The sequence below is a fragment of the Scylla paramamosain genome, chromosome 23 (genome assembly GCF_035594125.1).
Source record: "Scylla paramamosain isolate STU-SP2022 chromosome 23, ASM3559412v1, whole genome shotgun sequence".
NCBI classification, from domain to species: domain Eukaryota; kingdom Metazoa; phylum Arthropoda; class Malacostraca; order Decapoda; family Portunidae; genus Scylla; species Scylla paramamosain.
In genome coordinates, this window is record NC_087173.1 from 17,922,723 (window position 1) to 17,941,698 (window position 18,976).

Below are 18,976 nucleotides of genomic sequence, written 5' to 3' on the forward strand. Positions count from 1 at the left end.
TACAGGTGGGTGTGCTGGGAGGACCAGACATGCTTGGCTCATAAATAACTACATGTAGAAGCAAATCTTTTGTGAATATTTGAGTTGTAAGATTTTGAAGTTTTGAGTGATGTAGTTTTAGAGGGAAGTGACCATGGGTCTGTGTTGCCTCACTACTCCACTTGCTTTTGTACAGGTGGGTGTGCAGGGAGGAGTGGACTGGCTTGGCTCACTGATAACTATATGTTGAAGCAAATAATAATAATATATAATTTATTAATGAGGCAATTGTTACACTGAAAATGTAAAATAGACTGGGGGCTTAATACATAGACTAATGTAAGGAATGAATAACTGTTTGAATCAACATGTTGATGTTATTTTGTTCTTTGTCTTGATTTACAAATAGTCAATTTATAGCCAGGAAATAAGATTTAAGAAGTTACTTAGATATGTTAAAAATTAAAGAAAAATGGGGTTCATCCTGTTTTATGAATTTATTACTCAATAACAGTTTTTGAAGAATATTTGGGTAGGGAGAGATGGAAGCTCTTCTGCCACGGTTACCTCATTTGGGGATGTTTTATGAGGTGTCAGGTTGATAGATAACTTGTTCATTATAGATTGGGGAATACTTTGATCTTTCCTGTACGAGTTGTTGGTTTGAAATGTCTTATTAATAGATGACACGTTCTCAAATTGGGAATTAATTTTATCTATTTTCTGTATGAGTGGATAGATTGAAATGTTTTTTGTTGCAGGTGGCAAGGCTGCTGGACCTGTGCACGCTGGAGATCTCCAGCCTGTCCTTCACCTCCAGCATGATAGCAGCCACTGCCATGTGCCACGTCATGACGCCCGAGCTGGCCACTACTGTGTCGGGCTTCTCTCTGGACGACCTCAAGGAATGCTACGATTGGATGGCGGCGTTTGCCATCACGGTGCATGAGATGGGGCCGGTACAGCTGAAGACATTCAGCAAAGTGGCACAAGACGACATGCACAACATTCAGACACATTCTGTGGACCTGGAAACTCTGGTATGTGAAGGAATGTAACATACAACATTCTTATCAATTTAGTTTTTATTCTATGTAATTACTCAGTTCTGCATTTTCTGCCTGCTTGCCTTACAGTAAAGGCTCATTTTATGGTAACTCACAAGTACAGCAGTAGCATTCAAATGTAGTGTGAGCATTAAACTTACTAAGCTTTTCAGTTGATGAGCAATCAAGTGTGCAGTCTTGCCTTGGTGGGTGTCCCTTTATTTTCCAGAAATTTTGAAAAGTGCTATATTTTCATACTGGTGTTGTTATTTTGTATACTCATGCAAATAAGAAGTATTACAACTAAGAATATGCAGTCATATTTTGCATCACTTGTGGTCAACAGGAGAGGGCACAAATTAGACTGAGTCAGATCCGGTCGTCATCGTCCCGCAAGAGCCCCGAAGTGTCGGAGGTTCCTGTGGCCATGCTGACGCCACCAAAGACGGATGAGAAGGCAAGAATGGTCATGGAATATTCTGGGTAGTAGTTGGGGCTGTTGGGGGAATTAATTGAAGCATCATTACACATTCCATTGCTGCCACCCTTGTGGGGACGTGCTAATGTTGATGTTGAGGCGAGTAATGAAGTGGTCCCCGACATGACGGCCATGGTGGCAGCAGGTGGTGTGAGTTGCTGTTTCATGTGGCCATTTTTATACATATCAGGCATGTCTGGCCATGCTTATACATACATATCAAAGGCATTTTTAAGCTAATAGAGGCAATATAACATGAAAATGTAAAAAACTTTGTATATTTGCTTTATCTTATTTGCATGCTGTGCAACAATAGTCCAGTAAGCTGTGAATGTCAGAAGAGTGATGGACATTAGAGTGTGTAGGACAGTGAGTGTGCTAGTGCCAGTGTGTGGAGGAGGAATGGGCTTTGTGGTAACTTTTACACCATGGTTTTACTACTTATTGTAGAATGATCACTTGATAATTTATTAATTTTCAGGCTTTCTTGATAAAGCTGGTGGTTTTAGTTACTTTAACTTATATTGTACATAATAAGGTACATATGTGTACGTAGAAAAGTAACATCAAATAACATTAGTTGAAGTATGAAGGTAAGGGATGTGTATGATTATTATTGATTTGCGTGATGTGCCTGTAATGGGCAATGTAAATATCAGAATTTGCCTTTAAAACAATTCTAGTCTTTTTGTAAAGGTACCGCAGTTTTATGTATTAGCGCCAAGTGCAATGGTGTTCTGTAGGGATGTGGGAAATACTTTTTTTGAGCACAAGTTTTCCTTTTTTGCGTGTTTTTCTTAAGGAAATTCTGCTGCAGAGAGGATATTTCTGACTGATTTGTGTCTGGGATTGTGATTCTACAAGGCTGTCAGAAGCATGAAGTGGATTGTAGAGGAAAGTCTGAAGCCATGCAAAGTTGATGTCACTTTCAGAGAGTTACTGTGCCAACAGGTCTGCCATGATGGCATATCATCATTTATTTCTGTACTACTAGCAACAGGGCATTGTTAAAGTATTTAAGTGATACAAGGTTAATATTAAAGAAGACTTGTCTGTCGTGGCCATCCCCTCACGGGAGTTCCTGGGAACAGGCATCAGATCTACGTATAGACATTTATAGATACATTGACTTGTTATGATAAACCTGAAAGACCTTTACATGCTTTTAAAAAGTTTTAAAAAAGTGGAGCTCTTTGGAAATATTACAGCTTGACATTTATTTCAGAATTTTATAAGTTGAAGGATTATGGGCTACTTTTAACATAATTTGTCATCATTCAATTAATGTTTTAAAGAATGCAAAATTTTCTGTTTGGAGGTGGAGAAAGTAAGCTGTTTATGAGTAATATTTTGTAATTTTGCAAGTGTTGAAATTACAAACATAAATAAAACTATTTTTATGTAGATTAACTTTCAACTTGTATACCTTTTGTTGAAGGATATTATGGTGTAAGGCAATTTAGAGCTTTTGTGGATGTGTGAGTGGTGATGTGGCCTTGAGGGCTTTGGTGGGAGACTGCATGTGGTCTGATCAGCCAAACAGGGCAGGTGTGGTAAAATGATGATTGTGTTAAGGTGTTGCAAGGTGCAACTTGAAATGCTGTGGCCCCACAGGTGAAGAGTGAGGCGTGTTGTGCACTGTCACATTGAATGGTCATTGGGGGTGTGTTGTGTTCTTTCTGGAACTCTACTGAACAAAACAACAAAACGTGAGGGAATGTGAATATATAACAATGTAATGCTTCACAAGGCACGGGTTCTTCTACACACTGCCATGTATGAGCGTGTTTGTTAACTCAACAAGTGTGTGGCTCTGGTTCATGTAAACACAGTGAATGGTGGCAGTAACAGGTGATGAACAGCAGCTACATTCTCTCACACATGCACACTCCTTGTCCTTGTCTGTTGTTAGTGGTTAAACACACCAGTCACACTGCAGTCTGTACATGTATCTGAGTTTTCTGCTTCCCTCCTTTCCCATCAGAGGCCCAAAATACCCAGCCAACACAAAGTCCTGTGTGGTGAACAGGCTTAGCTGTTGAAGCTCCAGTGTATGTGATCAAGCTAAAGCCTGTTTCATATTGGCTTATTCTGGGCACAAAACTTGGCAATGGGAAGCAACAACAGCAGGCACCAATGCATTTGTTACTTGGTGTTTAGTTTGACAAGAAAACTTTGTGCCAGTTTAAAAGATGTGGCTCAGCACTGTAGAGGCTGATGCACTCTGCTCACAAGTGAGGGGTCCTGAGTTCAGATCCTGGTTAGGCAGAGACAGTTTAGGCTCATCTTATACAGTAGCTTGTGTTGACCTCACAGGAATGGGTGTGGGCTGCATTTAAGTTGTGGCCATGCAACCCAACAGGGGTGGAAGGCTGGCAGTCTGCCCTGCTGTTGTACATGTGTGTGTGGTTTTGTAGGACCAGACCTCCAGTGTATGCATTTCCATATGGAATGCTTGCTGCTGATCATAGATAAACTATGCCTCACCACAAGAGTTGGGGAAATAAATGGTATGCAAAAAAAGTGTTCCATGAAAATGTCAGTGTTCACACTACATGACTAGGATCCAGTTTGTGTGTTTGTTGGATCTGGGGGATAGTTTTCTTCATTATTATTTATCTGACACTGTTATGTTTTCTATTTTGTATTAAGTTCACCAGAGAAGTTGTATCCGAGTTTAGTAGTGCAATTTCTTTGTAGAATATAAACTATTGGCCAGCATTCCAAACAAAGCAACCCACACACACACACATACACACACACACACCATTCACACTCTTAACCTTATCAGCTCCTGGTGAAAAAAGATAGTCTTGTGGACCACCCTACTACTACACCCCTGGGGCTTAGACAGCACAACTGGCCATGTATATCCATAGGAAGGCCTGACACCATATACTGGCTTATCCCTGCCCCTTCATAATGAGACTGTTCCCTACCCCAAACTCTATACAAACTAGAAAACAATAACATGAGAGATGTGCTGTAATACTGGAGAAAACTATTATCTTGAAAAAAAATATCATCTGTAAGACTTAAGTGTGCTGGTTGTGGTGCTGATGTGCAGGTGTTCCTGGAGGTGATGGACTGTCTCTCTACCATGAAGAAAAAAGTGGTACAATTACATCATGGCAGTCTGGCAGTGTGTGAAGGAACAGTGTATCAAGAGTAATGTACAAGACACACAAACATACCTCTTAGTTTATTCTCATTGCTGGTCTGTTCTGTGATTAACTTGTGGAGAGTAAAGATTCTTTCTCCCGTGTACAAACATAAATTCAACCATCTGACCTAAAGATGCATGTACTCCTAACAAGAATGGATGTGGAAACCTTAGCCACCAAACAGAATCCTCCGCTTTGTCTACGTTTACTAGGAATGTTCACCCTGGTTATGGGGCACAGTCATTAGTCGTCGTCACTGTAGTTGTCATCGCCATCTTCACCAATGAATGTTTGTTTGAACCACTCATGTGACCCTTTCTTGCACCCAGACCCAGTGCTTTGCTTGGCTTTCTTGTCCCTCTTGGTCTTACTGGTGTGCTGGTCCTGTTTGGAGGTCTGTTTGAGGAGCAGCTTCTTATCTGTGGAGGTCTTCACAGCATTCACCTTACTCTCCAGCACAAACTTTGCAATGAAGGCTCCCTGCATGTGGTGTTGGTGGCAATAAATTCTTCTGGTGAGCCACATGTCATCATGGTAACTGTGAATGTTGGTAGATTTCATAGTGGGGCAAAGATTACAGGTCCTTGGCTTGGCTAATCTGCTTTTTGGCATCAATGGTCTACAAGGAAAAGTTGCATTGGATTTAATGAATATAAAAGAATATAAGATCTATATTGAATTGAGAGCTGCACTGAAATGGAATAACCATTCAAATGGATAAGCACATGGTATCATAAAGGGAAGCATCTGACATAAGATGATTCCATTGTATCTCATGTCTGCTGCAGGAGTGGACAGGACTATCTCCTCAGCTGTTAAACTGTCATTGGTAAACAACAATAGAAGACATTAAGGGAACTGTACATAATCTTTACAGCCACCTATGAGGAAGACAGAAGCAGTAGAAGGATAGATTTTCCAGCTTTTAGCTAGTGTATTGTTTAGAGGTGGCTGTAGAACAAAAAAGAGCATCTCAGAGTGGATAGTGATGTAGGAAATAGCCAATTATGAGTTGTTGGAAGGATCAAGTGCTCAAATGCATCCAGTAAGGCAAACATTGTAACCAAAACAAAAGATGTATCTAAGCTCCTGGGGTGTGGTAGTGGTTCAGAAGACTGTCCCTTTCCACCTCGGATGATGTGTGTGATGCTTTATCTGGGCCACCCATGTGCGACTGCCAGCCTAGTATATAGATAGACTACTACTACTACTACTACTACTACTACTACTACTACTACTACTATTACTACTGCTGCTACTATTACTACTACTACTACTATTACTACTACTACCACTACTATTACTACTACTACTACTACTACTATTATTACTACTACCATTAACACTATTACTACTACTACTACTACTACTACTACTTCTACTACTACTATCCCTTTCCACCAGGGGCCAATGGGGTTAAGAATATGAATGATGTGTGTATGAGTGTGCGGTGCTTCATCTGGGCCCTGCTGTGTGGGAGTGCTGGTCTGGTATATAGATAGAGCATAAGAACTAAGGGTTTCAGACTTGACATCCATACTCTGTTGAGGCTTAGCATTGCTTTAACAAGAGCGCATGGAGGAAAAAACACTCACCTACGTGTTTTGTATTGTGTCAGGCCAGGCACGCCAATGCCAAGGCCGGTGGGCACCAGCTTGAACTGAGGTCTGGCCTCCAGCAGATGTTGTACCACGTCTTCATTTTCTTCAGCCTGTCAAAGCACGAATCTTAAAGTCCTCAGATATTTATGCACATTAGTAATTTGTGCTCCTGTAGTGTAGTGGTTAACAAGTTCCTCTGTAGGTGTCTGCTTGGAGGTGGTACAGTATCATTCTGCACTCGTGTCTGCTGTGCTTAATGTTTTAGATACTCTGAGAGGACCAGATTGAGGGAAAATCCAATACACAGTGAAAGTGAACGTGGTGTGTTACTCTTCTGACCCTGACTACATCTGATCTATCAGTTTCTTACTATATAACTTAATGAATACACATATGAAGGTATCACTGCCATGGTTGTGGTATGGACTGTATTCCTAATTGTTTTGGCACTTTGTCTTGAATATCTTTGATAGGCCGAAGAAAAGATGGAAGGACTGCATAGGAGTTGATTTGAGAGAGAGAGAGAGAAGGTTGAGTGGAGGGGAGGCAGAAGACAGACTCTTATTGGACAGTGACCTCATATGAGCATGAGAGAGGCTACAGATGTCTTGAATACCTTTGACAAGCTCTGATGAAAGTTACTGGGGGAGTTTCATAGAGTATTTTTGTGATTCTGTTTCAAAAGGAATCTACACCATTATTGGGGAAAGGACCCATGAAGACCTATCTGTAGCATTTGGATAATCCTGATGAAAGCCTGAGGCTTTTCAAACAAAGATTTACATTTTTGTTGTAGTGCATCACCCCTTAGCTTACTCATAGTACACCACCTGCAGCAGTAAGCTTGGCACCTCACCAGGACAGAGCAGGTGGTATACACAAGGTAGGAGTTCTGCGTCCTTCCTTGCCTCACACAGTCAGCGCCGTTGAGCAGCAGGAGCCTCTGTCGCGTTGAGATGTGGTGCAGGTCCTCAATGGTGCAGCACACTCTTGTTCCCGGGGTAAGGCGCACCATGCCGACTCCTGAGCTTGGGGCATCTACCACCACCCTCTGGTACCTCCCGGCCTGCCTCTGTAACACAAACGGCTTGCATTACTTACTTGGGTTATGCTGCTCCTGCCTCCTGCTGGAAACAGTGCTATTATTCTTTATTATATTTGTGATTTTTGTGCCATCTTTGGAACATCACGAATCTATCAATATATCAGGCTGGCAGTTTTTTGCATTTTCTGCCCTCCTCTCCCTGTCTAAAAAAGATAGATATTTAAGAAGATATAGTGTAAGTGAGGCAGGTTAATTGACTTCCATGATTTGTGTTGGCTAATAGGTGAGGGTCAGTGTTGGCCTAGTATTATCTGTGGTGAGGGTCAGTGGTGGCCTAGTATCTGAGGAGAGCAGTGTGCAGTACCTTGGCCAGGAGTGCAGGTTCAATACAGGTGACCACACAGTTCTGCACATCGTGACGGGAGTTGGTGTCCATCATTGCCTGCACCTCCTCCTTGTGTAGAGTGTTTGCCACCAGCCTGCTGGAGTTCATCTGCATCGCCGCTGTGGGTTGGGCAAGGCGGGTGGTTAGTTTGTTGTGGGAGCTCTGAAAATGTTTGGTTTTGTGACAGTTTGATTTACTGAGATGAGTTTAGGTTAGATTATGTGAGAACTGAGTGGGATGAGGAAGGAGACAGAAAGGTATTTAGAGGAAGGAGGAGATAAAGGTATTTAGTTGAAGTTAAGAGAATATAAATACTGAATGTGCAAGAACAGAAATACAGTTATGTGAGGCGACAAGTCTGCATGTCAATAGAAAGAAATTTAGAGAGTTAAAGGTTAGTAATCTTTGAGGCAATAAATGTTTGTGAGGTAGAGAGAATATAAACAGTGTACATAAACTGAAAGAAATCAAGCTAAAGTTTATAGCTACAATTCTATAAGGCAGCAAGTCTACAAAGGAAAAAAGAAATTCACATGGCTAAAGTTAAGCGACAAGCAGAGCAACAAAGGCACATGGACTGTTGCCGACATGAGTGTAAGGCGCCCCACACACCACACGCTGCTTGCCAACTACTGACTGCTCACCTATGTGCAGTGTCTTGCCTGAGTTAGTGGCACACAGCTCCAGCACATCCTCCCCGGCCTTGGCTGCCAGCACCATCACCACCAGGGAACTGATGCTGCCCTGAAACACAAGGGATTGCATCAAGTGAACCTTTCCATTCACTGTCTTCAAGTAACAAGCCACCACTAGGAGTTTATGAATAAGTACTGCAATTTTTAACATGACAAAGTTATCTGATGCATAATACTGGATAAAAACTTGAATTTTTTGTTCATATTGGATACTCTTGTGTATTCTAATCTGCTTTATTGGATTATGACAAAAGACACCACACCAACAAAAATGTCAAAAAGTCGCACTCTGGGAGACCAAACCATTCTTTTCAGGTAACGGTGCAAACTTCATTACTGTACATGTCAGTGGGACAGTCTCAGCAAGAACACAGTAAACATGGACATTAAACAGTTGCAAGAGCAGGTTGGGTAAATATTTGAATGGTATGCTAGATGATGAGTTTAAAGCACTAAGGATCTGTCTTGTTTATGTCATCTGGAATTTCTGCAGTTTCCTTATTCTGTTATTTTCTTAAATTCTTAAGTATTTAATTTCACTTCCCAGAAAAAAAAAGTTTCATCAGCAAGAGCAAGTTACGTGTAATTCAACATATCTTCTCGTTTTCTTTGGTTTTCTCAATCAGTGTATGAAAACAATCAGCATCAGGTGGTGTATATTTGATTTCACTGCAGAAAAAAAAAGTTTCATCAGCCAGAGTTTGACAAGTGTAATTCTGCATATCTCATTCCTCTCTCTCACTCAATGTGATAAAAAAAAACAGCATCAGGTGGCGTGAATGACAAGTGTAGCTGCACTTACATATGCACTATAAAACAAGGTCAGACTCTGAGCAGCAGTGACTGGACCTTTGATGCTTGCCGCCTTGCCTCCAGGCTGTCTGTGTCTCCCCTCGGCACCCCTCTCGAGTGGCATGCTAATTTCCTGCCACTTTCTCTCCTTCTGAAAGCAAATGAGTAATCTGAGAAAACATGAGAACAATAATAATCTCCTGATGACTTGAATATGTGATGTAATATTTGACACATTCGGTGATTATGGTGGCAACAGTTGGCACCCCTGCACACTAGCCCTGCTGCACTAGGAATAGCTGCTGTGTATCATGACCTGGGAAATAGACCATCATGTCAAGCCACACATACCAACCTTACCATTGTGACATGTGATTAGGCAGCAGGTGTCATACTGCTCATTACACCACAGTTTGCACCACACTTTAAAGAGAATTTTGGGAGTTAATGTACAGTCCATTCCTCTTCACTTTCACATTCATCACTTAGCATTGCCAGCGTGTGGATCGCCTGCTGTGTACTGTAAGCTGCCCTGCCTGATTCGAGTTGTATCTGAGACACCTCCCCATCAGTATGAATAAACAGGAGGGAGATGGAGGGACTGGCTGGGTTTGTTTTTGATACGATTCAAAGCAGGCGACTCACTGTGGCAATGCTGAGTGATGAATGGGGAGTGGAGGGGCTGTACCTGCATGTGTGAGTCATGGTTCCCTTACTTCAGGTGTTGTGTGACCCCACTGTTGTTCTGGAAGTAAATTAATGACATGAGAAGTAAATGAAATCAATAGCAGTCTCTTGATGATGTTAATGTGTGATTACGGTGCAGTTTTTGAGCCAACATGTGATTTATTCTTATAGATCATGGTTTCATTACTTCAGGTGTTGTGTGACCCCAGTGTTGTGGTGACATAAATCATTGTCAATCCATCGATCTTTTACTCATTAACTTTAAGGATCATATTCTGAAACACTTCTGGCCACACTTCCATTACTGTCAAAAGGCTCTACTTGAAGTTATGTGGGTTTTTAAGTTTTTTTTTTTTTTTTTTTTTTTAACCATTCTAGCGACAGATTGAACTAGATTTCGACATTAACAGAAGAAACTGCCTTGAGAATCCATCCAGTCATCTCTGTGGCCTTCAAAAACAGTCATGATAGGAGAACAAAATATCTCTGAATGCAGGCCCAGAGGCAACATTTATCTGATTACACCAGCTTATTTCACCAGTCTCGGAAATGTGAAGTAGTAAAGAAAATCGAAAACTGATAAGAAAATATGAATAGTGTGGAAAAAAAGGACACTAACCCATGAACTGATGATGCATGACTTGCTGCCTTACCAGAACAAATGTAGATGATTTTACTGAATGTAGGTAAAGATGTGTTGGTTCAGTGAAAGGTCTGACCTATCTCATCACTGCTTCTGTTGTCACTGGTGCCTCTCAAAACCATACTCTTAAAACTGCATTGAAACATTTCAGCAAACTTGAGAACCCACAACAGGTTAAATAAGGAACACTTATTTATTTCTCTTTCAGTAAAGTTATGCTCTCTCATGTTCAGAGCAAGACAAAGTGATCACTTCTGGGTAAAGTAATCTTGACACACACACACACACACACACACACACACACACACACACACACACACACACACACACACACACACGTATTACTGAGAAAACTCTAACCTGATATAAGCCTAAGTGACAAAAATGCAAAACTGTGAGTGTCAGTTTTTTGCTACTTGAAGATTAACATTTCTCTGTGTTGTCCAAATAGTTCACCAGTTTTGCATTTTTTCCTGCATTTCTTATAGTATGTTGGAATTTTTCCAGTAGTACTTTCTGAAGACCACACCAACACACCTGCTGGGAACACTTTCCGTCTGAGATCATTTTCCTGATGAGGGGCCGAGGGTTGACGGGATCATCCAGGGCCAGCATGGTGACGCTGGACCACCGCGGCAGCCAGGCACTCACTTCTCCCACCACCAGCTCCTGCCACATCTTCTTGGGGCTGATCTGTTCACACACACACACACACACATTAGAAACATCTTTTTCAAACTATTGTACAGGAATATCCATTACTAAAAGAAAAAATACCTAATGAGCAGAATGAAGAAACTATCTTTAACTAAACAAATCCAGTAGGTATAATTTTAAGTGCATTTCCTCTCAAGTGATTTGATAGTGAAGGTACTCATGCTATGCCACACCAGGTATATGTGCTCAAAAAAGTATCATTACACATTCAGCATGACACAAATTGATGCCAAGGATGGATCAAATGACAGCAGGCTAATCATGTTGGCATCCCTGCATTTGTGTGGTAGAGCTGCACCTGCATGAAGCAAGTGAGTGGCACTCGTAATTGAGGCAACAAGGTTTGAGCCGCCACAGTAACACTTCATGTAACGCTGGCAGAGGCTTGGCTGAAGACAATTACCTACCCTGCCAAAATTTCCAGGTTGTTCAGTGTGAAGCTTGTTGGACCCCTATGTGATGGTACTTTTATGAGTATGTTCATACTAATTAAAGCCCATAGCCAGCAGGGATGCATAGAAAGTTGGGAAATAAAAGAAAACTTAGTGAGGGAGGAGGAGAGGTGGCATGCCAGGCACACCACAGGTCTTCAGATTTATGCTGACAATTTCTGGCAGTTTTATTTATTTATTATTATTATTATTTTTTTATTTGTAGTGTTCTTCTTTGTTGGTAGTATAGTAGATGGTCCATGAGACTGCCCCTTCCCACCAAGGACTGACAGGGCTAAGAGTGTGAATGATGCGTGTGTATGTAAGTGTGGGTGGTGCTTTTGTCTGGGCCACCCTGTGTTGGATTGCTGCCCTGGTATTGTGTAGGTAGATCTTATTTATTTATTTATTTTTATGTATAGGTTCAGAATTTTAACCCCAGACAGTCCCTCTAGACCTAACCCAGCAAATCATTCCTCTATGTGTGAAGACTTCAGGTGTCACGTACAAGACTTCAGTACCTTGAGTGTGTTTGTCCTGAGGAAGGTGACGGGAGGGGTGAAGCTGATGGCCTGCAAGGTGCGCTGTGCCTCCTGCCTGCCCATCACCTGTGTGAGGCGCCCCAGCATGTGCAGACTGAACCCACTCACCTCACACAACTCCTTCAGTGTCTTCATGGGCCTGTGGGGAATTGAGGTGGATTGAGGTGTGGGTGTGTTATCAGTGGGAAGGTGTAAATTGAAGGGGTGTGGGTGTGTTGGCAGTGGGAAGGCATTCATTGAGGTGGTGTGGGTGTGTTGGCAGTGGGGAGGCATGCATTGAGGTGGTGTGGGTGTGTTGGCAGTGGGGAGGCATGCATTGAGGTGGTGTGGGCATGTCAGGAGGGAGGAGGGCATGTACTCAGAATAGCACTGGAGTTGTGAGGGGAGCAGAGGGAAGATTGAAGGCCTGGAGGCAGTGTGTTGGGGAAGGTGTGAGGATGAACAGCAAGGAAGAGATGATTAAAGCTGCAAAAGGTGGGAGACTCAGGTGTCCAGGCCCATAAAATAAACGAAGGACATTAAATTATTAGATGTTTTTACTGTCAAATTGCATATAATACAAAGTTCAATTCTTTGTGGCCAGGAACTGAAATGAAGAACTGTAAGTGCTCATAAGTACTGTGAGATAACTTGAAAGAAAATTGCTTTACACACTACTTGGAATGTTATGTGAAGAATTACTGTATGTGTTGTACTCAAAATATTTATTGTAGAAGAGTTACAGCATCTTTAAAAGTTAAATAGCAGGTTGTTTAATTTGTAGAGGTAACAGTTAGGTAAAGCAACATTTTAAAACATGGAAAGTAACTAAGGCGCAATGAAAGAGAAGCGAGTGGGAAGTGAACCCAGCACAGCACACCCAGAGAACAGACCTCTGCCAGGCCAGCCACAGTGACGGGCTGCCATGGTGGGACACAGAACTGCACTTCCTCACTGTCTTGCTAATCATTGCAGGGAACAATAATCCACCCATGAAGAGGGTGTTGGTGTGATTACAGTGGAGTGTTGGTGGTGCACTTACCCAGTGTGGTGAGACTCAGCCATCAGTGGGTCTGGGTCAGGCAGGGGGAGGGGGGCAGGGGACACCTGCAGCATGGCGCCAAAGTCCTCGATCAGGTCATCCACTTTGTCAGTCTCATACAGAATAATTTTCTTGAACAAGTACCTCTCTGGGAAAAGATGCCATTTTCTGTGTGTGGTTAATTCACATAGCCAATACAGGGACTGCCACATGTAGGTCTGGTGGCTTGTAGCTTTTCTTATGTTCTCATGTTCTAACTACACAAGCAGAGCACCAAATATAAATTGGAGTTATTCACATACTACAAAGGTGATAAAAGTAGGTTGCAAGTCAAGGCAACAGAATGATGATGTTGCAAACCTCTGATTAATGACAACCAGAACTTAGTGAGAACAAGAAAATGAATTGAGCTTTTACTATTTGTGCAAAATCTGAATTTTTTACATTGTGTGTCTGCTGTGGCAATGAGTCCAGGTTAGAAATATACAGTGGTGATTATGCTGCATTTCAGAGTTTTCCATTACAGGGAACTTTAGACAGCAATGTCAGTATCATTCACTACAGGCCAAATCATTCTTTCTATTAACCCCTTCACTACTACATATTATTTTCCCACAGTCGCCTAAAAGTTTTTAGACAACTATCCTCTCTCCTTCAACGTCACTCAACTGTCCCCCTCTTCTACACTGAACATCCTCAGTCTGTCCTTTACTTGTAATCTAAACTGGAAACTTCACATATCATCTCTAACTAAAACAGCTTCTATGAAGTTAGGCATTCTGAGTTGTCTCTGCCAGTTTTTCTCATACCTCCAGCTGCTAACTCTGTACAGGGGCCTTATCCATCCATGTATGGAGTATGCTTCACATGTCTTGGGGGAGGGGGTTCCACTCATACTGCTCTTCTAGACAGGGTGGAATCAAAAGCTTTTCATCTTATTAACTCCTCTCCTCTGAATGACTGTCTTCAACCTCTCTCTCATCACTACAGTGTTGCATCTCTTGCTGTCTTCTACTACTATTTTCATTCTAACTGCTCTTCTGATCTTGCTAACTGCATGCCTCCCCTCCTCCCATAGCCTTGCTGCACAAGACTTTCTTCTTTCATCCGTATTCTGTCCACCTCTCAAATGCAAGAGTTAACTAGTATTCTCGATCCTTCATCCCTTTCTCTGGTATACTCTGGAACTCCATGCCTGCTTCTGTATTTCCACCTTCCTATGACTTGAACTCTTTAAAGAGGGAGGTTTCGAGACACTTATCTTGTATTTTTGACTAATGTTTTCAATACTTTTGGGACCAACACCTCAGTGGGCTTTTTTTTATATTTTTTTAATGTTTTTTATTTTCTTAGGCTGTTGTGAGTGTTAAGGAAGGACACTATTAGCAGTAGAAGGGTTAAGATAATGATACAGCTGACCTCATATTGATTACACTTACAAGAACATCAAGAAAATAAGGGAAGTTGCAAGAAGTCACTAGGCCTACATGTGGCAGTCCCTGTATGAAATGTATCTATCTGTTTCCATTTTTCATCCTCATCCATAAATTTGTCTAATCTTTAAATCTCCCTAATGACTCACCACTAACAACCTGAGTATTTAGTGCATTCCATTTATCTACCACTCTACTTGAGAACCAATTCCTATTATTTTTTTGATTTAACGTATTTCTTGTGTGTGCCTCACCAAATGCTAATGATGAATTGTATAAAGTCATCACCTCAGCTTTTGCTTGAATTGAGGGCAAGACAGAGTGAAATGAAGGGATGGAACTGTGGTAGAAGTACAAAGGATGGGAGTCACAGAGGAAGATGCAAGGAATGGAAACAACTGGAGGAGATTTGCACATGGCACTAATCCCTCACTCTTGAGAAACAGTGAAAGAAGATTACCTCAACCTTGGCACAGCTTAATGTGAAGACTATACCTCTTTGTGCCTGCTTCACATCATAGTCAGAAGCCTTCCGTCTCAGTACCAGACTCTTCATGACCCGAGCCCTCCTGTGACCTCGGCTGGCACACAGCACATGTTTAGGTTTTGGTATTCCTCGATGACCTTGATGAAATGCCCTCCTCTGACTTGACCCTCTCTTTTTGTGAGTTTTTGCATCATCCATCTTGGTGTGAGTGCTGAAAGGAAGTCCATGTACATACCAGGCTGGCAATCCCTCATGGGACAGCCCAGACAAAGCACCACAGAACACACATCATTCAAACTCTTTGCCAGTTGATTCCAGGTGGAAAGGAATAGTAGTAGTGGTAATCTATCTATCTGTCTATCTATCTGGCCAGCAATCCCACATGGGGCAGCCCAGACAAAGCACTACACACACATATACACATCACTCACACTCTCAGCCCCATCAGCCCCTGGTGGAAAGGGGCAGTCTCATGGGCCACCCTGCTATACCCTGGGAGCTGAGGCATAGCACAGCTGGCCACATACATCCACATGGTCTCATTATGAAGAAGCACTGGTAAACCAGTGTAAGGGGGAATAACATTAAATGAGATGATGATGATGATGATGGTAATGGTGATGATGATGGTGATGATTTAATTGCCACGACCCAAAAAAAGTTTAGGTTTCAGTCAAGTTGGCTAAGGTAGTTTAAAAATGTTGTGTTTTCCTCTTTCAAAATAATTCAAATCATACGACATGAAGAGAGAGAAAGAGAGAGAGAGAGAGAGAGAGTATTCCCAGAATTTTCCAATGAAAGTGGTGAAAGACCTAAGATACAGGTTAACTCTTGCATTAGTTAGGTGGACAGAATAAGGATAAGAGAGCTACATTACAAGAATAAGCAGCATGGGGGTGTCAGAATCCATGTTTCTCCACTCTGAGAAGGTGAAATAGAGGCTTAACATGTATAAATGGGAGGCAGGAAGGAAATAATGATGATTGGAAGTGCAGAGAAAGAAGAAGAGACTGATGTAACAGGTGGATAGATTACATACAAGAAAAAGTGATCAAAATAGAAAGAGGAAGAGGAGAGATTACAGAGAAGGAAGAGAAGGATGGGTAGATTATATTAAAGTGATAAAAAGATAATTACAGAGGGAAGATAGACTGAGGAAGAGTTGGATAGATTGCATAAAGAAGATAAGTAATGAAAAGAGAATTACAGAGAAGGAAGGAAGAAGAAAGAAGAAAAGGAGGAAAAGGAAGAAAAGAAGAATACTTGTTAATGCTGAGAGGAAGAAAAAAGAGGAAGAAATAGAAATATGTAATAATGTTCAGATGAAGAAAGAAGAAAAGAAGGAGGAGGAAGAAAGAACAAGGGAGGAAGAGGAAGAAACAGGAATATGTGATAATGCTGAGGGGAAGAAAGAAGAAAATGAAAAAGGAAGAAAATAGAAGAGGAGGAAGAAGAAAAGGAATAATAGAAATATATGATAATGTTGAGAGGAAGAAAGAAGAAAAGGAAGAATGACAAGAAATATGAAGACAGGAGAAAAGAAAAATAGAGAAACAGCAAGAAGATGAAGGAGGAAGAAAGAAGCAAATAAATATAACAACAAAACATAACATAGACGAATATGAGAGAGAGAGAGAGAGAGAGAGAGAGAGAGAGAGAGAGAGAGAGAGAGAGAGAGAGAGAGAGAGGACATAACACTAATGATGATTCGGAGAAGACGAGGAGGAGGAGGAGGAGGAAGTGGAACATAGAACAAGAGGAAGACATACACAACAAAACACACAACAAAAGGAAGACATAATGGAAAAGAATTATAATAAATAAATAAATAAATAAATAGGACAAGCCAAACCATAATAGGAGAATCATAAATTAATAATGCGGAGAAAAGAAGAATACGGAAGAGGAGGAGGAGGAACAGCAGGAACACAATAGAAAATAATAAACAAATGAACATAACGAAACATAGCGGATAATAACGCTGAGAGAAAATTAAGAAAATGATGAAGATGAGAAGGAAGAAGGAGAAGAAGAGCACAGAAGAAGAGGAAGACATAGAAAATAAGTAAATAAATGAACCTTACTTACTATAGTGAAGATTTACTCAGTTTAGGAAGCCCTGATAATACTGATAATAGAAGAGAGAAGAGGAGGAGGAGGAGGAGGAAGATGAAGCCACATAGGAAGATACGGCAAGAATAAATAAAAAAAAATAAATAATAGATAAATAAGGAATGACAGAGTAGCCGAGATTAACAATTAAATTTAACTGTAATTATATTTACAAATAGAAGGAGGGGAAGGAAAAGGAAGAGGAAAAAGGGGAATAGGAGGAAAAGGAGGAAGAAGAACAGTATAAAATAACAAAAACAGTAGGAAGAAAGCAAATAAATATAGAGAAATGGTGCACAAGGGAGAAGAGAAGAAGAGGAGAAGCAGAACGAAAAGGAGGAGGAACACGAAGAAGAGGATGATGAACAAAGCAGAAATAAGAGGAGGAAGAAGAAGAGAAGCACGAGAACGAAAAGGAGAAAGAAATCAAGGAAAAAAGAGGAAGAGGAATATAAAAAAAAGGCTGGAAAGAAAACCAGAAAACATGAAACGGAAGGAAGTGAAGAAAGAAGATAAACAGAAGAAAAACGAGGAAGTGCAACAAGAGCCAGGAAGAAGAGAAGCAGAACCAGGAATAAGAGGAGGAAGAAGAAGAGGAGGAGGAGGAAGAGGAAGAGATAGACAGAATAGTTACGCAATGCCTGTGCTTGGACTGACTCACATCACCTCCATTACGCAAACCTCCGCTCTCTCCTCCTCTCCTTTTCCTCTCCTCCCCCGCCCCTCCCACCCACTCCTGACTCCCTACCTAGACATCCCCTCCCTTCCCCTCCCCGTCTCTCGTGTTGCCAGCCTCTTTAACATAGAGATTGTTTTCCTTCGAAGCAATTTGTGGCTCCGTGAGTGCACCAGCCCCCATCATGACTTCAATGCATACCTAATACCGTCATATTCACTCAGGATTAACTTGCTAAAAGACTGAGTGACTGCCATTGTTTAAATTCTGTGGCTTTGGGACATACAGAGAGAGAGAGAGAGAGAGAGAGAGAGAGAGAGAGAGGTATTTCCAGATTTTTTAGTTTGGTTTCGTAAAGTTTATTCATCTCTGTGATAAACAATTGATTTTTTAAAGAGAGAGAGAGAGAGAGAGAGAGAGAGAGAGAGAGAGAGAGAGAGAGAGAGAGAGAGAGAGAGAGAGAGAGAGAGAAAGCATGAACTTAAAAAAAAAAAAAAACTCAGTAAGAAATGAATGAAACACAAAATTAAACTGATTCTCTTCTGTTCTTCCTCTAAACCGTGTTGTGTCGTTACTGTCATTCTCCCCTCTGGCACATCACACCTGTCTGTTGCCCCTCACCTGCCTCAGTCATCATCCCCTCCTCCACCTCCACTGCCTCACCTGTACTATACAACTGTGCTGGGCCTTCCACTGTCACGCTTGTCCTTCAGAGCACTAGGTAATAACAGACTAACAAACTAGCTAGGTAAATCAAATGTTTGCATGGACACACACACACACACACACACACACATACATACACATAGTAAAGAAAATGTGAAGTAGATTTTTTAAACATTCTTGTATTATTTGTTTTCAATATTCAGGATAGAAAAAAAAGTTAGGCTATTTAATAAATTCGTCTTTTAACTTTTCTTAACTTGCATCTTAGTTTATTAATTCATTTATATGTTTGTTTCATAACTTCGGTCGGCTTCTTTTATGTATAAGGAAAAATAAAGCAAATAAAAAGAAAAGTTCACGATAAAAGATTGTGTAT

General features: G+C 41.2%; 2 protein-coding genes across 4 annotated transcripts in view; one reads left to right on the forward strand and one right to left on the reverse strand.

Moving 5' to 3' along the window:
• LOC135112336 (G1/S-specific cyclin-E-like) overlaps window positions 1-2,907 on the forward strand; it is a 14,624-nt gene extending 11,717 nt beyond the window's left edge. For all 3 annotated transcript variants that reach the window (XM_064026687.1, XM_064026689.1, XM_064026688.1), the window contains exons 8-10: window positions 1-5; window positions 741-1,019; window positions 1,372-2,907. The exon at window positions 1-5 is cut by the window's left edge and continues 157 nt beyond it. In XM_064026687.1, coding sequence (XP_063882757.1) covers window positions 1-5; window positions 741-1,019; window positions 1,372-1,512 — 425 coding nt within the window. In that variant the 3' untranslated portion in view covers window positions 1,513-2,907. The remainder of the gene's footprint in view (window positions 6-740; window positions 1,020-1,371) is intronic.
• Window positions 2,908-4,693: 1,786 nt separating this feature from the next.
• Window positions 4,694-18,731, reverse strand: LOC135112335 (26S rRNA (cytosine-C(5))-methyltransferase nsun-1-like). The gene is made up of 11 exons (XM_064026686.1): window positions 18,598-18,731; window positions 15,155-15,357; window positions 13,227-13,374; window positions 12,185-12,344; window positions 11,053-11,208; window positions 9,196-9,336; window positions 8,343-8,442; window positions 7,678-7,817; window positions 7,125-7,340; window positions 6,263-6,378; window positions 4,694-5,205 (listed from the first exon to the last, which is right to left on the reverse strand). The coding sequence occupies exons 2-11, from the start codon at window positions 15,342-15,344 to the stop codon at window positions 4,911-4,913; spliced, it is 1,662 nt and encodes a 553-aa protein (XP_063882756.1). The 5' UTR covers window positions 15,345-15,357; window positions 18,598-18,731; the 3' UTR covers window positions 4,694-4,910.
• Between the last annotated feature and the right edge of the window lie 245 nt (window positions 18,732-18,976).